The sequence below is a fragment of the Aptenodytes patagonicus genome, chromosome 5, assembly GCF_965638725.1.
Source record: "Aptenodytes patagonicus chromosome 5, bAptPat1.pri.cur, whole genome shotgun sequence".
Classification (NCBI taxonomy): Eukaryota; Metazoa; Chordata; class Aves; order Sphenisciformes; family Spheniscidae; genus Aptenodytes; species Aptenodytes patagonicus.
The window spans coordinates 9,089,541-9,103,866 of record NC_134953.1 but is presented as its reverse complement, the minus strand read 5'-3'; the positions used below and the strand labels follow the sequence as shown (position 1 = coordinate 9,103,866).

General features: G+C 47.1%; 1 protein-coding gene across 12 annotated transcripts in view; it reads right to left on the bottom strand.

Moving 5' to 3' along the window:
• Window positions 1-14,326, bottom strand: part of CAMK2G (calcium/calmodulin dependent protein kinase II gamma) — a 123,124-nt gene that overhangs the window by 43,542 nt on the left and 65,256 nt on the right. For all 12 annotated transcript variants that reach the window (XM_076338474.1, XM_076338477.1, XM_076338476.1 and 9 more), the window contains exons 4-9: window positions 9,656-9,710; window positions 9,007-9,072; window positions 6,112-6,184; window positions 2,882-2,984; window positions 1,908-1,991; window positions 943-1,037 (exon numbers count right to left, since the gene is read on the bottom strand). In XM_076338474.1, the coding sequence (XP_076194589.1) occupies window positions 943-1,037; window positions 1,908-1,991; window positions 2,882-2,984; window positions 6,112-6,184; window positions 9,007-9,072; window positions 9,656-9,710 (476 nt within the window). The remainder of the gene's footprint in view (window positions 1-942; window positions 1,038-1,907; window positions 1,992-2,881; window positions 2,985-6,111; window positions 6,185-9,006; window positions 9,073-9,655; window positions 9,711-14,326) is intronic.

Below are 14,326 nucleotides of genomic sequence, written 5' to 3'. Positions count from 1 at the left end.
GTACAGCCGCTCTCAGGGTCTCAGGCACAGAAGCTGGGAGGTAACTGGGGTCCAGCAGAACCCTCGCTTTCCCCCCCGCCCCCTTTTTTTTTTTTAAATATAAACCACAAAACAGCCTACAAAATGAACTCCCCAACTTCCTCTTGATATTCATGCCCACAGGCTTTGAGCTAGGATTTCCAGGAGTTCCTTCTTCCCTCCCACACCTCTCTTTACATGGCAGGATTTATGCCAAACATTCAAGCTGTGGTACCCAAACCACATTTTACACCACCTTTGCTCCCCAGCACTAACCTCCTTGCTATTCCTCTCCTTCAGGCACCTTTTTACACCTCAGTTTTGCCATGCTCTGAGAACTGTTCCATGAACTGCTTGGCTTTCTACCAGAGCCTCCAACCCACCACGCTGATCCCTACCACAAAGCCACCCCTCCAAAGGTCCCTGCCATTCAGTCTTCTCACTGGGCTCCACGCTCTCCATGGCTGGAAGAAATTCCACTATGGCACTGAGGAGACCAGAGGCCATAATTTAAGCTATTATTCTACAGAATACTTCCCCATACTTTTAATTAGGCCTTGATAAAGACAGGCCTCTTCATTCTACCTTCCCTCTGCTCCCCTGAGAGAGTCAGCATTGGCTACGTCCACAGCACTTTGCGGTAAATGCACTAGAAGACACCACTTCCCACCACTGCATTTCCAGCTCTGCATTTCCCTAATGACCAGCAACGTCTCGGTGCCCACTGCGATGCTTTCCACATATCCTTTCAGTAGCCCCAAACAGGACTGTATCCCAGGCAGTGAAGACAACAAGGTGTATGAACACGCCAAACATCACTTTGCACAGTAGCTTGGGGCCTGCTGCTGGACACCAAGTAAGATAGTGCCATGTTTTGGATGGCTTCTACATCCATGCAGGTACTCAGCAAGAAAGTGCCCTTACGTCATAGGCTCCGGCTTTGATCTGCTGATAGAGTTTGTGCTGATCTTCATCCCAAAAGGGAGGGTACCCCACTAGTAATATGTACAGAATCACTCCTGGGAGGGAGAGACACAGATACACTATGGTTAGGCTAATACGCCAATTATTCCTTCAGCCCCTCTTCCTTCCCTCTTGACAGTCCCCAAGGCAATGATTGCTCTATATCTTCATTTGCCATCATATTTAGCCTTCCAAGGTAGAAAAAGACAGTACAAACCTCTCCTCTGCTGAACCTCACCCTGGTACTTCATGTTCAGCTCTTAATGCCAGCTGCCAGGAGCTAGAACAAGGTGCATGATGTTCTTCTACCCTCCTCTGACTATCGTGGCTGGTGAGCCACAACTCCCAGCTGCTCTCAGAATAAAATGAAGCCACATCCCCTGGGGTTGCTGGGCAGCAAAGGACTTTTTTGGAAGGACTAGGTTTTTAGACGCTTACTGTGCATGGTCTTGGGACAAAAACGCCACTGACAAAGCTAACACTCCTGGCCTGCCATTTAGTCCATGTCAGGCAACACTGCTATCCCATATCTTTAAACTTATTGGTCCCAGATACATTTACACTTCATTTTTTCCTTTTAAAAAAATTCAGATCTCTTCAGTATTGCATCTTCTACATAGTTAAGTGTAATAGGAAATTGCTACAGTTATCTAAACAACTGACTCTGCAAAGCATAGACAGGTCCTATCTCTTGAGTCTCAAACATCTGATAGATGGCCTAAGGAAGGGATTAGGAGCCAGAATCAAATGAGTTCAGGCTCCAATATTAACTCCATCTACACAAGGTGCTTATCCTCAAGTGTGCCTTCATCTCTCCACCCAATAAGAAGGAGCACTGCGCACCCTCCCAGCAATAGGTTATAAGGAATTGCTCTTCTACATGAAACGGTGTTGTTTAAGTATAAAACATTTTGACAGAATCTTACCACATGCCCATATATCCACTGGTTTTCCATAAGGATCTTTTCTTAAGACTTCAGGGGAGAGGTAGCCTGGAGTGCCAGCAAACCCTGCCAGGAAATGGATGACATGAAGTACTTAACGGTACCCAAGCAGAAGAGACCTTGCCGTATCACAAAATCCACTAGTGGCAACCAACAAATTCCAAAACCCATTTCCCACCCTTCATCTCATATTTGCTAGAGCTACCTCTTGGTAAAACAACAGAAAGAGAAAAGAAAAAAGAAAAAAAAAAAAAAGAAAATCAGATGGGATCGAGTGTCTATGTATCGCAGGAAAAACAGAAAAGAAAGAGGGACCATGTCAACCAGCTGGGCACAAACTTGTATGCCAGGCCTTATATCATTGTTATATATAATGGCTTGGAGTTTGAAAACACAAGACACAGAGGGGACACATCTGACTGCCAAATGGTGTGGGCAGTCCAGGAGAAGCAGCTATCTCTCCAGTATGTCCACAGCACTGCAGAGTCTCAGAGCTGATGCTTAGCCTGAGAAGGTCTCATTTCTAATTATGTTTTAGCTAAACAAAGATACGGCCAGATCCAAACATGCCTGAGGAAGGCCAGGTCAAATGCATTTCTGTAAAATGACCAAACAAAATTCCAGATGTCTACACTCCTGAGCAATAGGAAAGTTCAGATCAGGGTCTAAACTTAGCAGCTGCATTCATCTCTGACACTAGCATCTACTGTAAACCGAGAAGAAAAATAGAGAAATACACAGCCGTGTTTTCTGTCTTTATTTATCATATTCTTTCCTGTATTGCACCTAGGCTCGTGCCCAAGGACCCAGAGGCTGAGATGCTTGGAAAGGAAGCAGCAATGCTAAATACACACAAGCGTGCTGGAAGAGCTGAGAGAAAGTACTCAGGGAGCGTGCAACTCGACCAGCCACCAGGTAAGGGGGGAGCGAAAGTGGGAAAGCTCAAACACTCTTACCAAACCAGGCCTGCTGCTCTCCCTGGACTTCTATAGCCAGTCCGAAGTCAGCCAGTTTGACAGCAGCACCCTTACATTTACTTGCCAGTAGTAAATTCTCAGGCTGGGGAGAAGAAAGAAAAAAGGGGGTAAGAATGAAAGACTGACATCTTCGTTAAAGCCTCCTACCTCAGTATTCACACCATTAAATTGAATCTGCTGACTGAATTTAGCAGGCATGTACTAAAGCTGTTCAGGTGAAGGCACAGCAACAGCAACAAATGGCCTTGACCTAGAGTGGCAGAAAATCCTCAAGTCTAACACAAATCCTGTGTGGGAGCCAGAGCCTCTCCCGACCCAGCCCATACATCACATGCTGACACCAGAGGGCACTGGCAGTACAGCTCCTGCAGCACAGAACCCAAAATTTGTTTCTGTCATCCCCGCAGAGAGTAACTTGGGGAGGGGGGGGAGCAAAGGGGGGGGAAGATGCAGTAGATACAATCTGCAGTGATATTTCTCCCCATGAACATTACACAGTCCCCAAGGCGCTGGAAAAGTAAATAAGATGCTAATAAGGGCTGCCAAATACAGCGCCGTAATGTGGGAAGGCATCATCTGGATAAGCAGTAGCTTTCATCCCTTACAGAAGAAGCCTCAGCCTCAAACTGGCATAAGCAGCACAAGCAGTAAGTATTCTTGTAAGCTGTTTTTTCATGCTACATATTTACAGCAGTGTAAAATACGCTGTCTTGCTACTGCCGCTGTCACCTATACAAGCAGCCATGTCACTTCCCCCATGTGCCAGGAAAGGGAGACAGACTTTTGCCCCTCACATTTCCGCCTCACATGAATCTCAGTCGAATCATAATTCTGTTGTGTTCCAGCAGAGGACTTCAGCAGAAGGCTTAACACAACTCCAAAAACTGTACTGAGAGTCAGCAGCATCCTCTGAAGCACGAGAGCAGCTAGTTACATGGGACCCTTTGAAACCCCAAAGCCTTTAAGGTGGTGGCTATTACAGCTCTGCAGGAAACCCAACTTGTAGACAGGCAGGACAAATGTGATTTCTCATCCTACCCGCTCCTGCTCATTTGTGCAATTCATATCAACTTGAGTTTTTAACCAAGCAAGACGGAAGCCTGAAAATCCAGAAACAGGAGCTTGCCTCAGTTTCACAAATCTGATGAAGGTCTTTTTCGCAGCCTGCTGACCAGTTTCATCCCACGGCAACCCTCTGTCCCTGTTCTGCCTGACAGGAACAAGCTGCTTTGCTCATTCACCTGCTTTAAAGCACTGGGCATGTGCCTTACTTCTGCTTTGAACGAAGGGAGAACAGCCTTGCCCATCACAGTCCTTGCCATAAGCAGCATGGAAGGAAGGGGAACTGGGTCTCAATACATTTGGATGCCACTGGCTTTTCACTATATAGGAAGTGGAAAAGATTTTGTTAACCAAGCTACACTGATGAAAATTCACCAGTGTAAACAAGTCCCTAAAGCAGAAGACCAATGAAGTCTTCTGAAAATCCCTCCCAACTTCAGATCACACCTGGGCTCGGCTTGACTAAGAAACAGTGAAATTTAGGCCAGGCTTGTGCTAGCTAAGCACTATTTGCTTCTAAAACACAAACACCTTAAGGCTAATGGTGCTTATCCATCTGCATGTTTGCCAACATATGGGTTGTCTCAGGTTTCACATACTTTTTGGTAAGGATGTGAATGCATTCCCTAATTTCTTACGGTCCCTATGGGCAGCTCAACATTTGAAGTTCTTTAAGAGCATGTCAGCCAAAAGACAGGCTTATGAGAGGGAGGTACAAAAGACAAAACTTCACTTGAAGCAAGTTCTGCAGTTATTACATGCTGACCCTGAAGGCCAAGCTTTTGGCAAGGAGCTAAATATTAAATAAAAAGCACGGGACCTTTCATTGCTAAAAGGAATGGCTACTCCTCAGGCCTGGATAGTTTCAGTGAATCAGAGCAAGCAACAGAAGAAACACATTAACTACAGTGGGGAGTGTCCAGCAGCTGATAAATTCTAAACAAGTTCACAACTTTCACACAAACAAAACTCGGGAAGCAAAACAGATTATATCTGAACACAGGATGTGAAGGAAAAGTGAAACCATCCTGTACTGGAAAACAGTACTGATTTTCACAGAGGCCCTAATTTTGGGCAGTAGCGCCTCTCAGAGGCTGCTTTCTCAAGAGCAGGTGTCAGCTCTAATCCAGAGCAGCCATTCCGCAGCAGACCACTTGGATCTTTTCACAGTGCTCTGAATCAGAAGGCCAAAAGTGTTGCATGGGAGTTTGCCAGAAACACTAAGGGTTAACAGCTGTCCACTAGATCAAAGCACTGGGGGAACACTGCCACCGAGCTTGCAACATGCTTTTACCATGCTCTCTGCAAAATATTTTTATACTTTTCCCCTTATGCATTGTATAACAATCCAAAACCAACACTAGTAGCAGGTGTCATCCTGCATTAATTTAACTGGACCACTGGTGGCCATCACCATTCCCACTTTAGACAGAGAGGGCTGCAGGGCAGGCAGACCTTCCCGCACAAATCTCTTCATTCTGGAGCCTGCCCAGCTCCCAGTACAGCTGGCACTGCGTGGGAAGGGAGTTTAAGTAACTGCACTGTGGGGGCTCTGGGTCTGTAAATGTGTTATAATGTGGCAAATAGTTGATTTGTCCAGCGTTTAACTGGCCAGCAGTTTTGGTTTTAGATTAAAAGTGCTTCTACTGATGAGAGAAGAAAGAAATGACACAAAAAATTCTTGTTGTGCATCTCTGCCCTAGCCAAATGGCATGTGTTTGGCAACAGCACAGAATAAAAATATACATGCTCTGTGCAGACAAACTCATCCTGGCAGATTGAAGAGAGAGAGCCCCAGGTCTCTAGAGGTCTCTTCAATGGCAGACTAGAAAGTGTCCTTCATTATAACAAATCCTACCCAAGTTTCTCTGAAAGCCTACTGCACTCCAAGGTTCACAACTACTCCACCCTGAAGCTGCCTCGGAGAGGCTGAGAGCTGGCAAGGTTCATGAAGACTGAAAATTTCCTCAGGAGTTCAGCACACCCTCTAGAAAACTCTGAAGGAGCGAATTTGTGCTTCAGGAACCCCTGAGTCCAGTTCAAGTAAAAAAAACCCTGCCAGCTGGCAACACAGTATTCCTGTCTTGCCTCTTCCAATGATCCCCTGGCTGCTCTCCTCAGCCTCTGTGGCATGGAGGAAAAATTACCTTCAAGTCCCTGTGCACGATATCATGCTGGTGAATGTGATTCACACTCTCCAATATCTGATGAATACAGTGGCTGCAAGATAAAGGGAGAGACACACAGAGTTATGCACACACACCCATACACTTGGCATCTCATCTCATCCCAGAACTATTTCCCTAACTTTTATATTTGTACCAGGGAGAGTTCAAGACCCCAGGCTGAATCCCTTCGTCATGCCCACTGGATGCCACAGCTCACTACTGTCACAGCTGGACACCCCCAGCCCCCTCAGCAACAGGATGCTAAACATCCTATCTATAGCAGGACCACAAAGCCTCTCTCCTACCTCCCATCACCTCCTTCCTTTCCTCCTCATCACACTAAGCATCTCACTTGTTCCTTCAGCCAACAGCACCCACCCCACACAGGAGAACCGAGGCACCTGAGTATCTGCAAACAGCAGCCAAGATTGGGCAAGCAAGACCCAATCGCTCCAGGAAACATTCAGCTGGGCTAGTCCCGAGCAACGAATAAACTTTTAGAGAGCAGCAGCCTCCCCCAGCAAATTCAGGATGACGGACTCCTGGGCCCCTGCCAGTTTGCAAAGCTTTCAGAGCAGCATCTCAAGCACTTTACATATACAATGTGCGCACACACCCGCTTGCTGGGTGCCTTTTAAGTACAGATCCCACTTAAGGCGTTAGTGATCTGAAAAGCAGACTCATTCCCTGTTAAGTGCAGTGTGCTGCACTCCCCCAGCTCACAGAAAACCCTGTCTCTGCCACTCTCACTGCTGTAACCACAGGGGCAAAAGCAAGATGTTATTTACACCTGTCACATAAGGACAGCGCAACACACCCATGGGTGAGGTTTCTGGTTGAAAAACATCTCTCCCGCTAAACTTTACTCGGCTCCCAAGGGTGAATGTGGAATGGAGTAGGGATTTTGACAACTATGGCTGGGCAGTAAGCACCCAGACGCGGGCAACTCAGACGGGTCGGTGTCCTCACTGCAGGATCAGTCAGTCCCCTCACCAAATTCTACAAATCTCAGGGGAACAAATTTGAAATGAGTAAAATATTTGAGGGAAGGGAAATTGGCTACTGGACAAGATGGGAAGAGGGTGAGGGGAGGAAGAGGAGATGAGGTGAAGAACTCTGTATTTGTTACCCCCACCCCTCCGGAGCTGGCAGTACAATCCTCAGGGTCGGAGTCCATGAATATCTCCCCGCTCCCAAAACAAAAATGTATAATTAGAACAGAGCTGAGTCTGAGCGAGAGAGATTTTCTGGCCAAAAATGGCAAAAGTGTGAGGTGTCCCAGGCGAGCCAAGCGCGGCGGATTGGCACGGACCTCGCTCTCTCGCTCTCCCAGCCTGCTCTGGAATTCAGCTCGGCATGGGGAGAGAAAGGGAGGAGTTTCACTCTGTCATCTTGTGGGCACTGCGAGACCTGGCCAGCTGACAGTCAGAGGGCTGAGCACCCTGAGGAAGGCTCACAGAGCAACAGACAGTTCTCCTTTTCCCCTAACCCTGCCATAATTTTCCTGCGCAGTGTCGGTCACTGCCAGCTCTTGACCATTTCAGGGAACAGGCACTGGCCAGAGGGACAGGGGGAAGGATGGTGATTGATAACCTCAAAACTTCCCAACTTCAAGGCAGAACGGCTTGAGTGACTGTGTATCTGTCCGAGATGCTGTGCCTACAACATCTGTACACCCCACTGAAAACTTTTACAGGGCTCTCAAACCTCTCTGCCAGGAGCTCCATCAGAGATGATGAGCCCACTGGCCTTCTCCATCAGCAGACGGCTCATAGCGGAGTGCGCGGTGCAATGCCTCATTTGAAAGCATCATGCAATGCCCAGAAGACAGAGGCTGTAAGCATGCCACAGGGAAAGCAAATAAGCGCCCACAGACTCCACAACAGTACCTACACTTCATACTCTTCCCTTCCTTGCACTCTGTATGATCTTCCTCACAGTACTCTCTACCAAGCTCACCCTGCAGCAGCACCCACTACTCCCTTCTTACCCCTCTCCTCTCACGGCTCCCCTAATTCCTGCTCCAGCAAGGGTTAGGATAAGGAATAAGAACACGGGTGCAGAATAAGCAGCGGTGAAATGTCACCATCGGGCCACTCCCAGGCCCTGCTAAAGCGGAACAGGAGCTGCCTAATCCCAGCTTTGATTCCAAATGCTGCATGTCCAGCAGACGGACAGGTCAGAGAACACCCTCAGCTACTGCTGCACAAAACACCCACCCTGCATAAATGGCAAAGGGACAAGCACAGGCCATTTCAGGAAGCTCACATATGGGAGAGAGAGGACACACTCAGAAAAAGAAGGGCATAACTAAATCTTTTTAATATTAAAATATAAAGGTTGCTCTCACGTACCGTGCCTTTTCTCACTGCGCCAACCAGCTCACAGTCAGAGAGGGCTTCCACAGAAACACAACCTTCAAAGCCCCCTCTCCCCCCGCCCTGTAAACCATTACCTAGACACAGGCAAATTGAATGGGTCTGCCCAACAGCAACGGCACATCACTGGAACCCCTACTAGGAGAAGGCAGAGGCCAAGCAGGCAGTGCTCTCACAGCCCCAGGACAGCTCTCCCCTACGTTTGCTCACTAAGGACACCCTATCACCACCCACCAGAAAGGTCACGCAGACAAAGCCGCTAGCAACGGGTCTTCCAGCAAAGAGCACAGAATCTGCAAGCGGCAAGGGCTAGAGCTGCGGTGAGTCAGGCTGACCGGTGACAATAGTTTATGCTAATAGCAGAAAGAGGAATTGCTTTTTCCAGACAGGGACAAGAGTGTCAGAACAAAGCTGTGCACAGAGCAGCAGTCAGGAAACTCATTCCACTTGCCAACACACGTGGCACATACACAGAAGGGTCTGGAAACAGTCTTACCTGGCATCTGCTTCACTGTAGTATTCTCTGGCAACAATATCCTCAAAGAGCTCCCCACCAGTAACCCTGGAATGCAAAAGAACAAGGGAGGTTACAGAGTCCGTGCACGTCTAGCTCAAGGCTGCACGGGATGTACGCGGCCACCCATCTGGGCCCTTTCCCACAGCCTGTGTGGGGACCTGCAGCACAGGGGAGCCAGGGCAGAGCTCCACCACCACGGCACCAGCTGGTACATCCATGTGACTGACCCCTTGGACTGCCATTTCACCAGCAGTGTACAGGACACTGTTGACACACTGGGCACGAATTGCCCATGCCGCTCTACAGAGCTTAGTAGATGCTAAGTTTGGGCAGAACATCCCTCCTCTGACCCCCTCCAGGCTGCCTCAGAGACAAAACTCAAACAGCCTCCCTATACAGGATAGCTGCCCTTTGCCATCCCACGCTTACACCTGCTGCCAGGAGCCTTCCTGGTCCATCCCCTACCACACAGTCAATGGATTTTTGTCAAATAGGCCAGAGGTATCTACAGGTCTCAAAAGAAAAAGGGAGAATTATATTAATGCAGGTGCTTTTTATTCCACTCTTAGTCAACCATCCACGTGCCTGTATCACTGGTGAAGCATCAAAGCCAAAGAAAGACACTTACAGATCAAAGACGAGGTAATGGAAACCTTCTTCTGAAATACTGTCATGGAGCCGCACTGCAAAAACATAATCAAGAAATGGAGATTTACAGAGCATGTAGCAAATATGACACTTCACAAATCAAACCCATGCACACAGCCAAGTTCTCCCTCAACCCAATCAGTCTATTAATTCCCCATGCCCTTCGCTTTGTGTGCTCACTTAGTGACCTATTTCCTTCCGTTATCTCAAAGGAACAGATGGGTGTCCTTCACATACACCCACCCCTCCCCAGCGTCAAAACAAACTCTAAATATCTTTGACCTCCTGTTCGTTCTTCTTCTCTAATGCTTCAGTACCCTCCTTTCACATCTGCCTACTCTTTCCTCCATGCTCACATTTTGCGATCTCTCCCCACCCATTCTTATTTCCCCAAACAAACCCTTTTCAGAATCTCCAAACAAGCCCCCAATCCAAAATTGACTTCCGACCCCACCTGCATGTCAGTGCCATTGATCTCCCTTCTGCCTTTCATCTGTAAAGCTCCACGATGTTCCCTCCCTTTACTTCCTTTTCCTCACTTCATTCTGGCTTACACCCCAAATCCTTACCCAAAATTCAGAGCCAGTTTCTTGTCTCATTTTTCCTGACATGTTTGTTACCACTGATTATCTGATCATATTCCCCTCCTCAAAATGTCATCCTCCTTCAGCTTCCTTACCTATCCCCCCTAGTTCTGCTCCTGTTGCCTAAATTAACCGTCATCTTTTCCCTTTCCTTGTCCCCTTTAACCTGCAGGACTGGGGCTGCCCCCATGATGGGCCACTATCCCCTGGTATTCCGGAGTCTCTGGGGCTCTGTCCTCCTTTCCCCATGTTACACGTGGGCAATAACTATTGTATCTATGCAGCCAGCACAGTGCCATTTCCTCCTGTCTGAATCAAAACCTCAATTTCTTTGATGTTTCTCCGATACCTAGGCACTAATTCTAACCCAAGAGGAGAAACTAAGCCCTTAATTTCATATTGCTACCTACCCCCTACTTTTTGCTTTTCTCCCCTGCTGGAAAACTTCACTATTTTCCCTGCCAATCAGAGTCACAAGCTAGCAATCCTATTTGACTCAATTCCTAAACTTTCACACCCTGACAGGGACGAGTTGTCTTCTTCACGTGACTGTCTACAGTCCTTCCCTACTTACTCACCCAACTAAAGCAACTAGCTGAGACTAGACCGGGTGTCAGTCACTGCAACATCTTGTAATTGAGTATCGACCAAAGTAACATTACCGTTCTCATCTCCACAACAAAAAGCTCGTTATCCTTCTCTGTCACTTTAACGGTACCTTTGCCTCCCTCCCCTGTCTTCCATTCTCTTCCACATAAAACACAGGTGACCCGTCTTGACTTCTCCCAACATCATGATTTTCTCTCTGCCAGTACCAAGAGGTCAGTTTGCACCTCTTATTGGCGCATGACGTCAGCTACCATCACCGTCTTGGGAACGTTTCAAACTAGCACTTGGCACGTGCTCCTACCTCATATGGAACAGCTTTTGCAAATGTTCTCAATGCTCTCTAATCCTCCTTGCAACTCTCCTTTGCTAAGGCACCCTTCCACACGCACGCAAACACACACAAACTCAGAATTGAGAGTAGCACAGATGTGCAGAGACCACTGCCCGTACCTTTCCTAAAGGATTTTGTTCTTTCCTTATTCTTTCTTCCTGTACTTTCCTATATTTTTCCTGCCTTTATTTACAAGCTCTCTGGGCTGGTCCCTTGACCAATTTCCCTTCCTTAGCATTTCTACTGCATCTAACCGCAGGGGTTTGGGAGGAGCACTCCACGCGACATAATGCTGCAAACAAGCAAGTACAGTTAGAGTACCAGTGCAACAGGTGTTTCAGGCACAACATGCTGTTCCTACAGCATGAAAACAGAGACACATCACCTGTAAGAACAATGGTCCTCAAATTATTCGCTGCAAAAAAAAATGTTCTTCCAAGTAAGCAGTTTTAGTTGGCTTCATAATAACTTCAATGGAATACAACTTTGTGTTTACAAGAAAACTTGCCTCCTGAGCACTTGGCAGAAACGAGCAGAGGTAGTATTACAAAAACGCAAGCAAGAAGGGTATTTCCTAGGAGAAAAGATTTCCATTCAAGACTGGAAACAAGACGAGAAGTGGCTGAAACAGACACTTGGATTCCCAGTACAAGGCAGTTTTCACTCCACTGCACAAGACTATTTGAGGTGAATGCAGGAGACAGGCGCATGAACAAGAGCTGTGGCCCAGGACACGGGCAAGAGTCTGTGAAGGGACCTTATGAAGAGAGAACAGATGGAGAAACTTCAAGGAAAGCTGAATGTGCTAATGAGGTCATGTCGGGTGATGCTCGGTGTGCACAAAAAAGCATTCTCCTTCCTCTGGCACCTGAAAGGTCATCGAAGCGCTGCAAGAAACACCAAGCAGAGAGGAGAGTGGCACAAATGAAATCCTGACAGAGGAGCACAGCCACCAGCAGGCTGAGAGCAGTGGCCATGAAAAGGGAGCAACAAACACATCTGCAGGTGGAAGTGAGAAATAGTGAACGACAAACTTTGACGCAAAGATGCGGGTAGCAAATTATATCAAAAATTAAAACATAAATGAGCTGATTGGTGCTATTTCTTTGTCCTGAGGAGAGCAATTTTGTCGGATACGTTATGAAAAGGGAAGGAAGCAGCAATTCAGCTGGCAGAGACTGGCAGAGGCAGCAGAAAGAGCCTTCAAGGACAGTAAAACACTATTTGCGTCCTTAGGTGAGGAACCATGACAGGAGGACAGAGACAGTTCATAAATACTGACGCTGTACATCACCCTAGGGCTGCACAGCAGAAGAAGGCCTTGGAGACAGGACGCAGGTCATTAACTTAGCAAGGGAGCTGCTTCCTCGTGACGGCCCAGAGCGATGCTGGAACAAAATCTGCCCGGGATTTAATCTGCTGAGGTAACAAAGCTCAGGGAGTAACGGGTAGAACAGCAAAACCCAGAAAAGCTATAGAAAAGATGACAATGGGCCCCACCACCCTGCACGGGAATAATTAGCAACAGCTCAAAACATTAGGCTTAAAGCGCGGAGGGGGCAGTAATGAGGGGAGTCAAAAAGGATTAAGAAAAGTCTGAATATACCAAAACTCTCGTGACTTTCAATTCCAGCCCACACCTACTTCATACTGATGCTGAAGGGAAGAAACAAAAGCAATACCCAGTAGCAGAACAGCAAGAGCATCCAGTGCTCTTTCACCCCAATGTTTTGCTTACCTACCCTCCTGCAGAGCCACAAGAGTCTTCCTGACCAGCAAGGATACTGCGATTGGCAGCTCTGATGCCATGGTTCACTCTGCTGACAGACAAGTTAAAATGCTCTGCTTTCTAATACAGTGCTAACTACCAGGGGCTGTCAGCTTAAAAACATGATCTGCCTTTTCCAAAAACCATTCAGCCAGCCCATGAAATGGCATATATTCAGAAGTAACTCCACCACCCTCAGTTCATGTCAAGGATAAGAGCATTCAAAAAGTTTCTTGGCGTCCTCTCCACTTTGGTTCATAAATACGATCCACATCCTGTTAACATTCAATCATAAAGATACACAAACATCAGATACCATCTGATACCTCCACCTTCCAGACAGTATAGAGCCCTCTTTTCCTTAAAGATGTCCTATGCGAGTGCCCTCCACCTGATGACAGGACACAGGTTCCCAAATGGCCAGTTCCAAGAGTGGGTAACAGGAACCCGAGTACTGGGCTGTCCTCTGTTTCAGACATTTTTCCCACGAAAAGGAGATCCCATTTGTTCCACAGGCTGCTGGTCCTGACACACCATCTAACACCTCCATTACTACCACAAGTTCAGCTTCAACCAAGCAGTTGAGCAGAGCCCACATAGGCTGTTCATACCTGGGAAACCTGTTGACACGAAAGGGTGAAAAATATAATCATATGTAGATGCTGGAGGTTAAAGGATTCCCAAAAACTGACTATCCATGATAAGAAAAATGGAGAATTGAAAATAAAAGTATTCATCCAGTTAAGTTTTTCTTCAAAAATACCACAGAACCCTTTTTTTTTTTTTCCCCCCTCTTGTCAGGGGAGCAGTGACGTCTAGTGCAGCAGGCCAGACAAACGCACACATCACAAAAAGAGTCTCAAGTCACAGCAACAGGGAAGTTGCACAACACCAACACAGGGTCTTCCAAAAGACGACCAAACTACAAAAGAGTCTAGTACTTGCCAAGGAACCTGATCTCACTCTATTCACCAGAAGATGAGGCAGATAATTTCTATTAACTGATTCTGTCGCCCAGAAGCAGCGATTCAAACCGTATGTCCTTCCTAGCCAAACACTCTTAACACAAGGATTCTTACAGATGTAGGAAATCAGTTCCTGCCAACACCACGCACAGCTAGGGTCACCTGATGACTGTTCCCATGTCAAAGGTCTCTGATGGATGAAAGGGCACTTACTACAATGGTTAGCAAGAACAGATGAGGAGCGGGGAGTAAGAAGGAAAACAGAAGCAAGTCAGACAATGAGGCACTAAATTAGTCACAGGATATGGCGAAAGACTTTACCCAAGGTTTTAGTCAGAGCACAGAAAAAAGTCCCATCCACGCAAAGAACAAAGGGCTCGTAGAGTTCACAAGC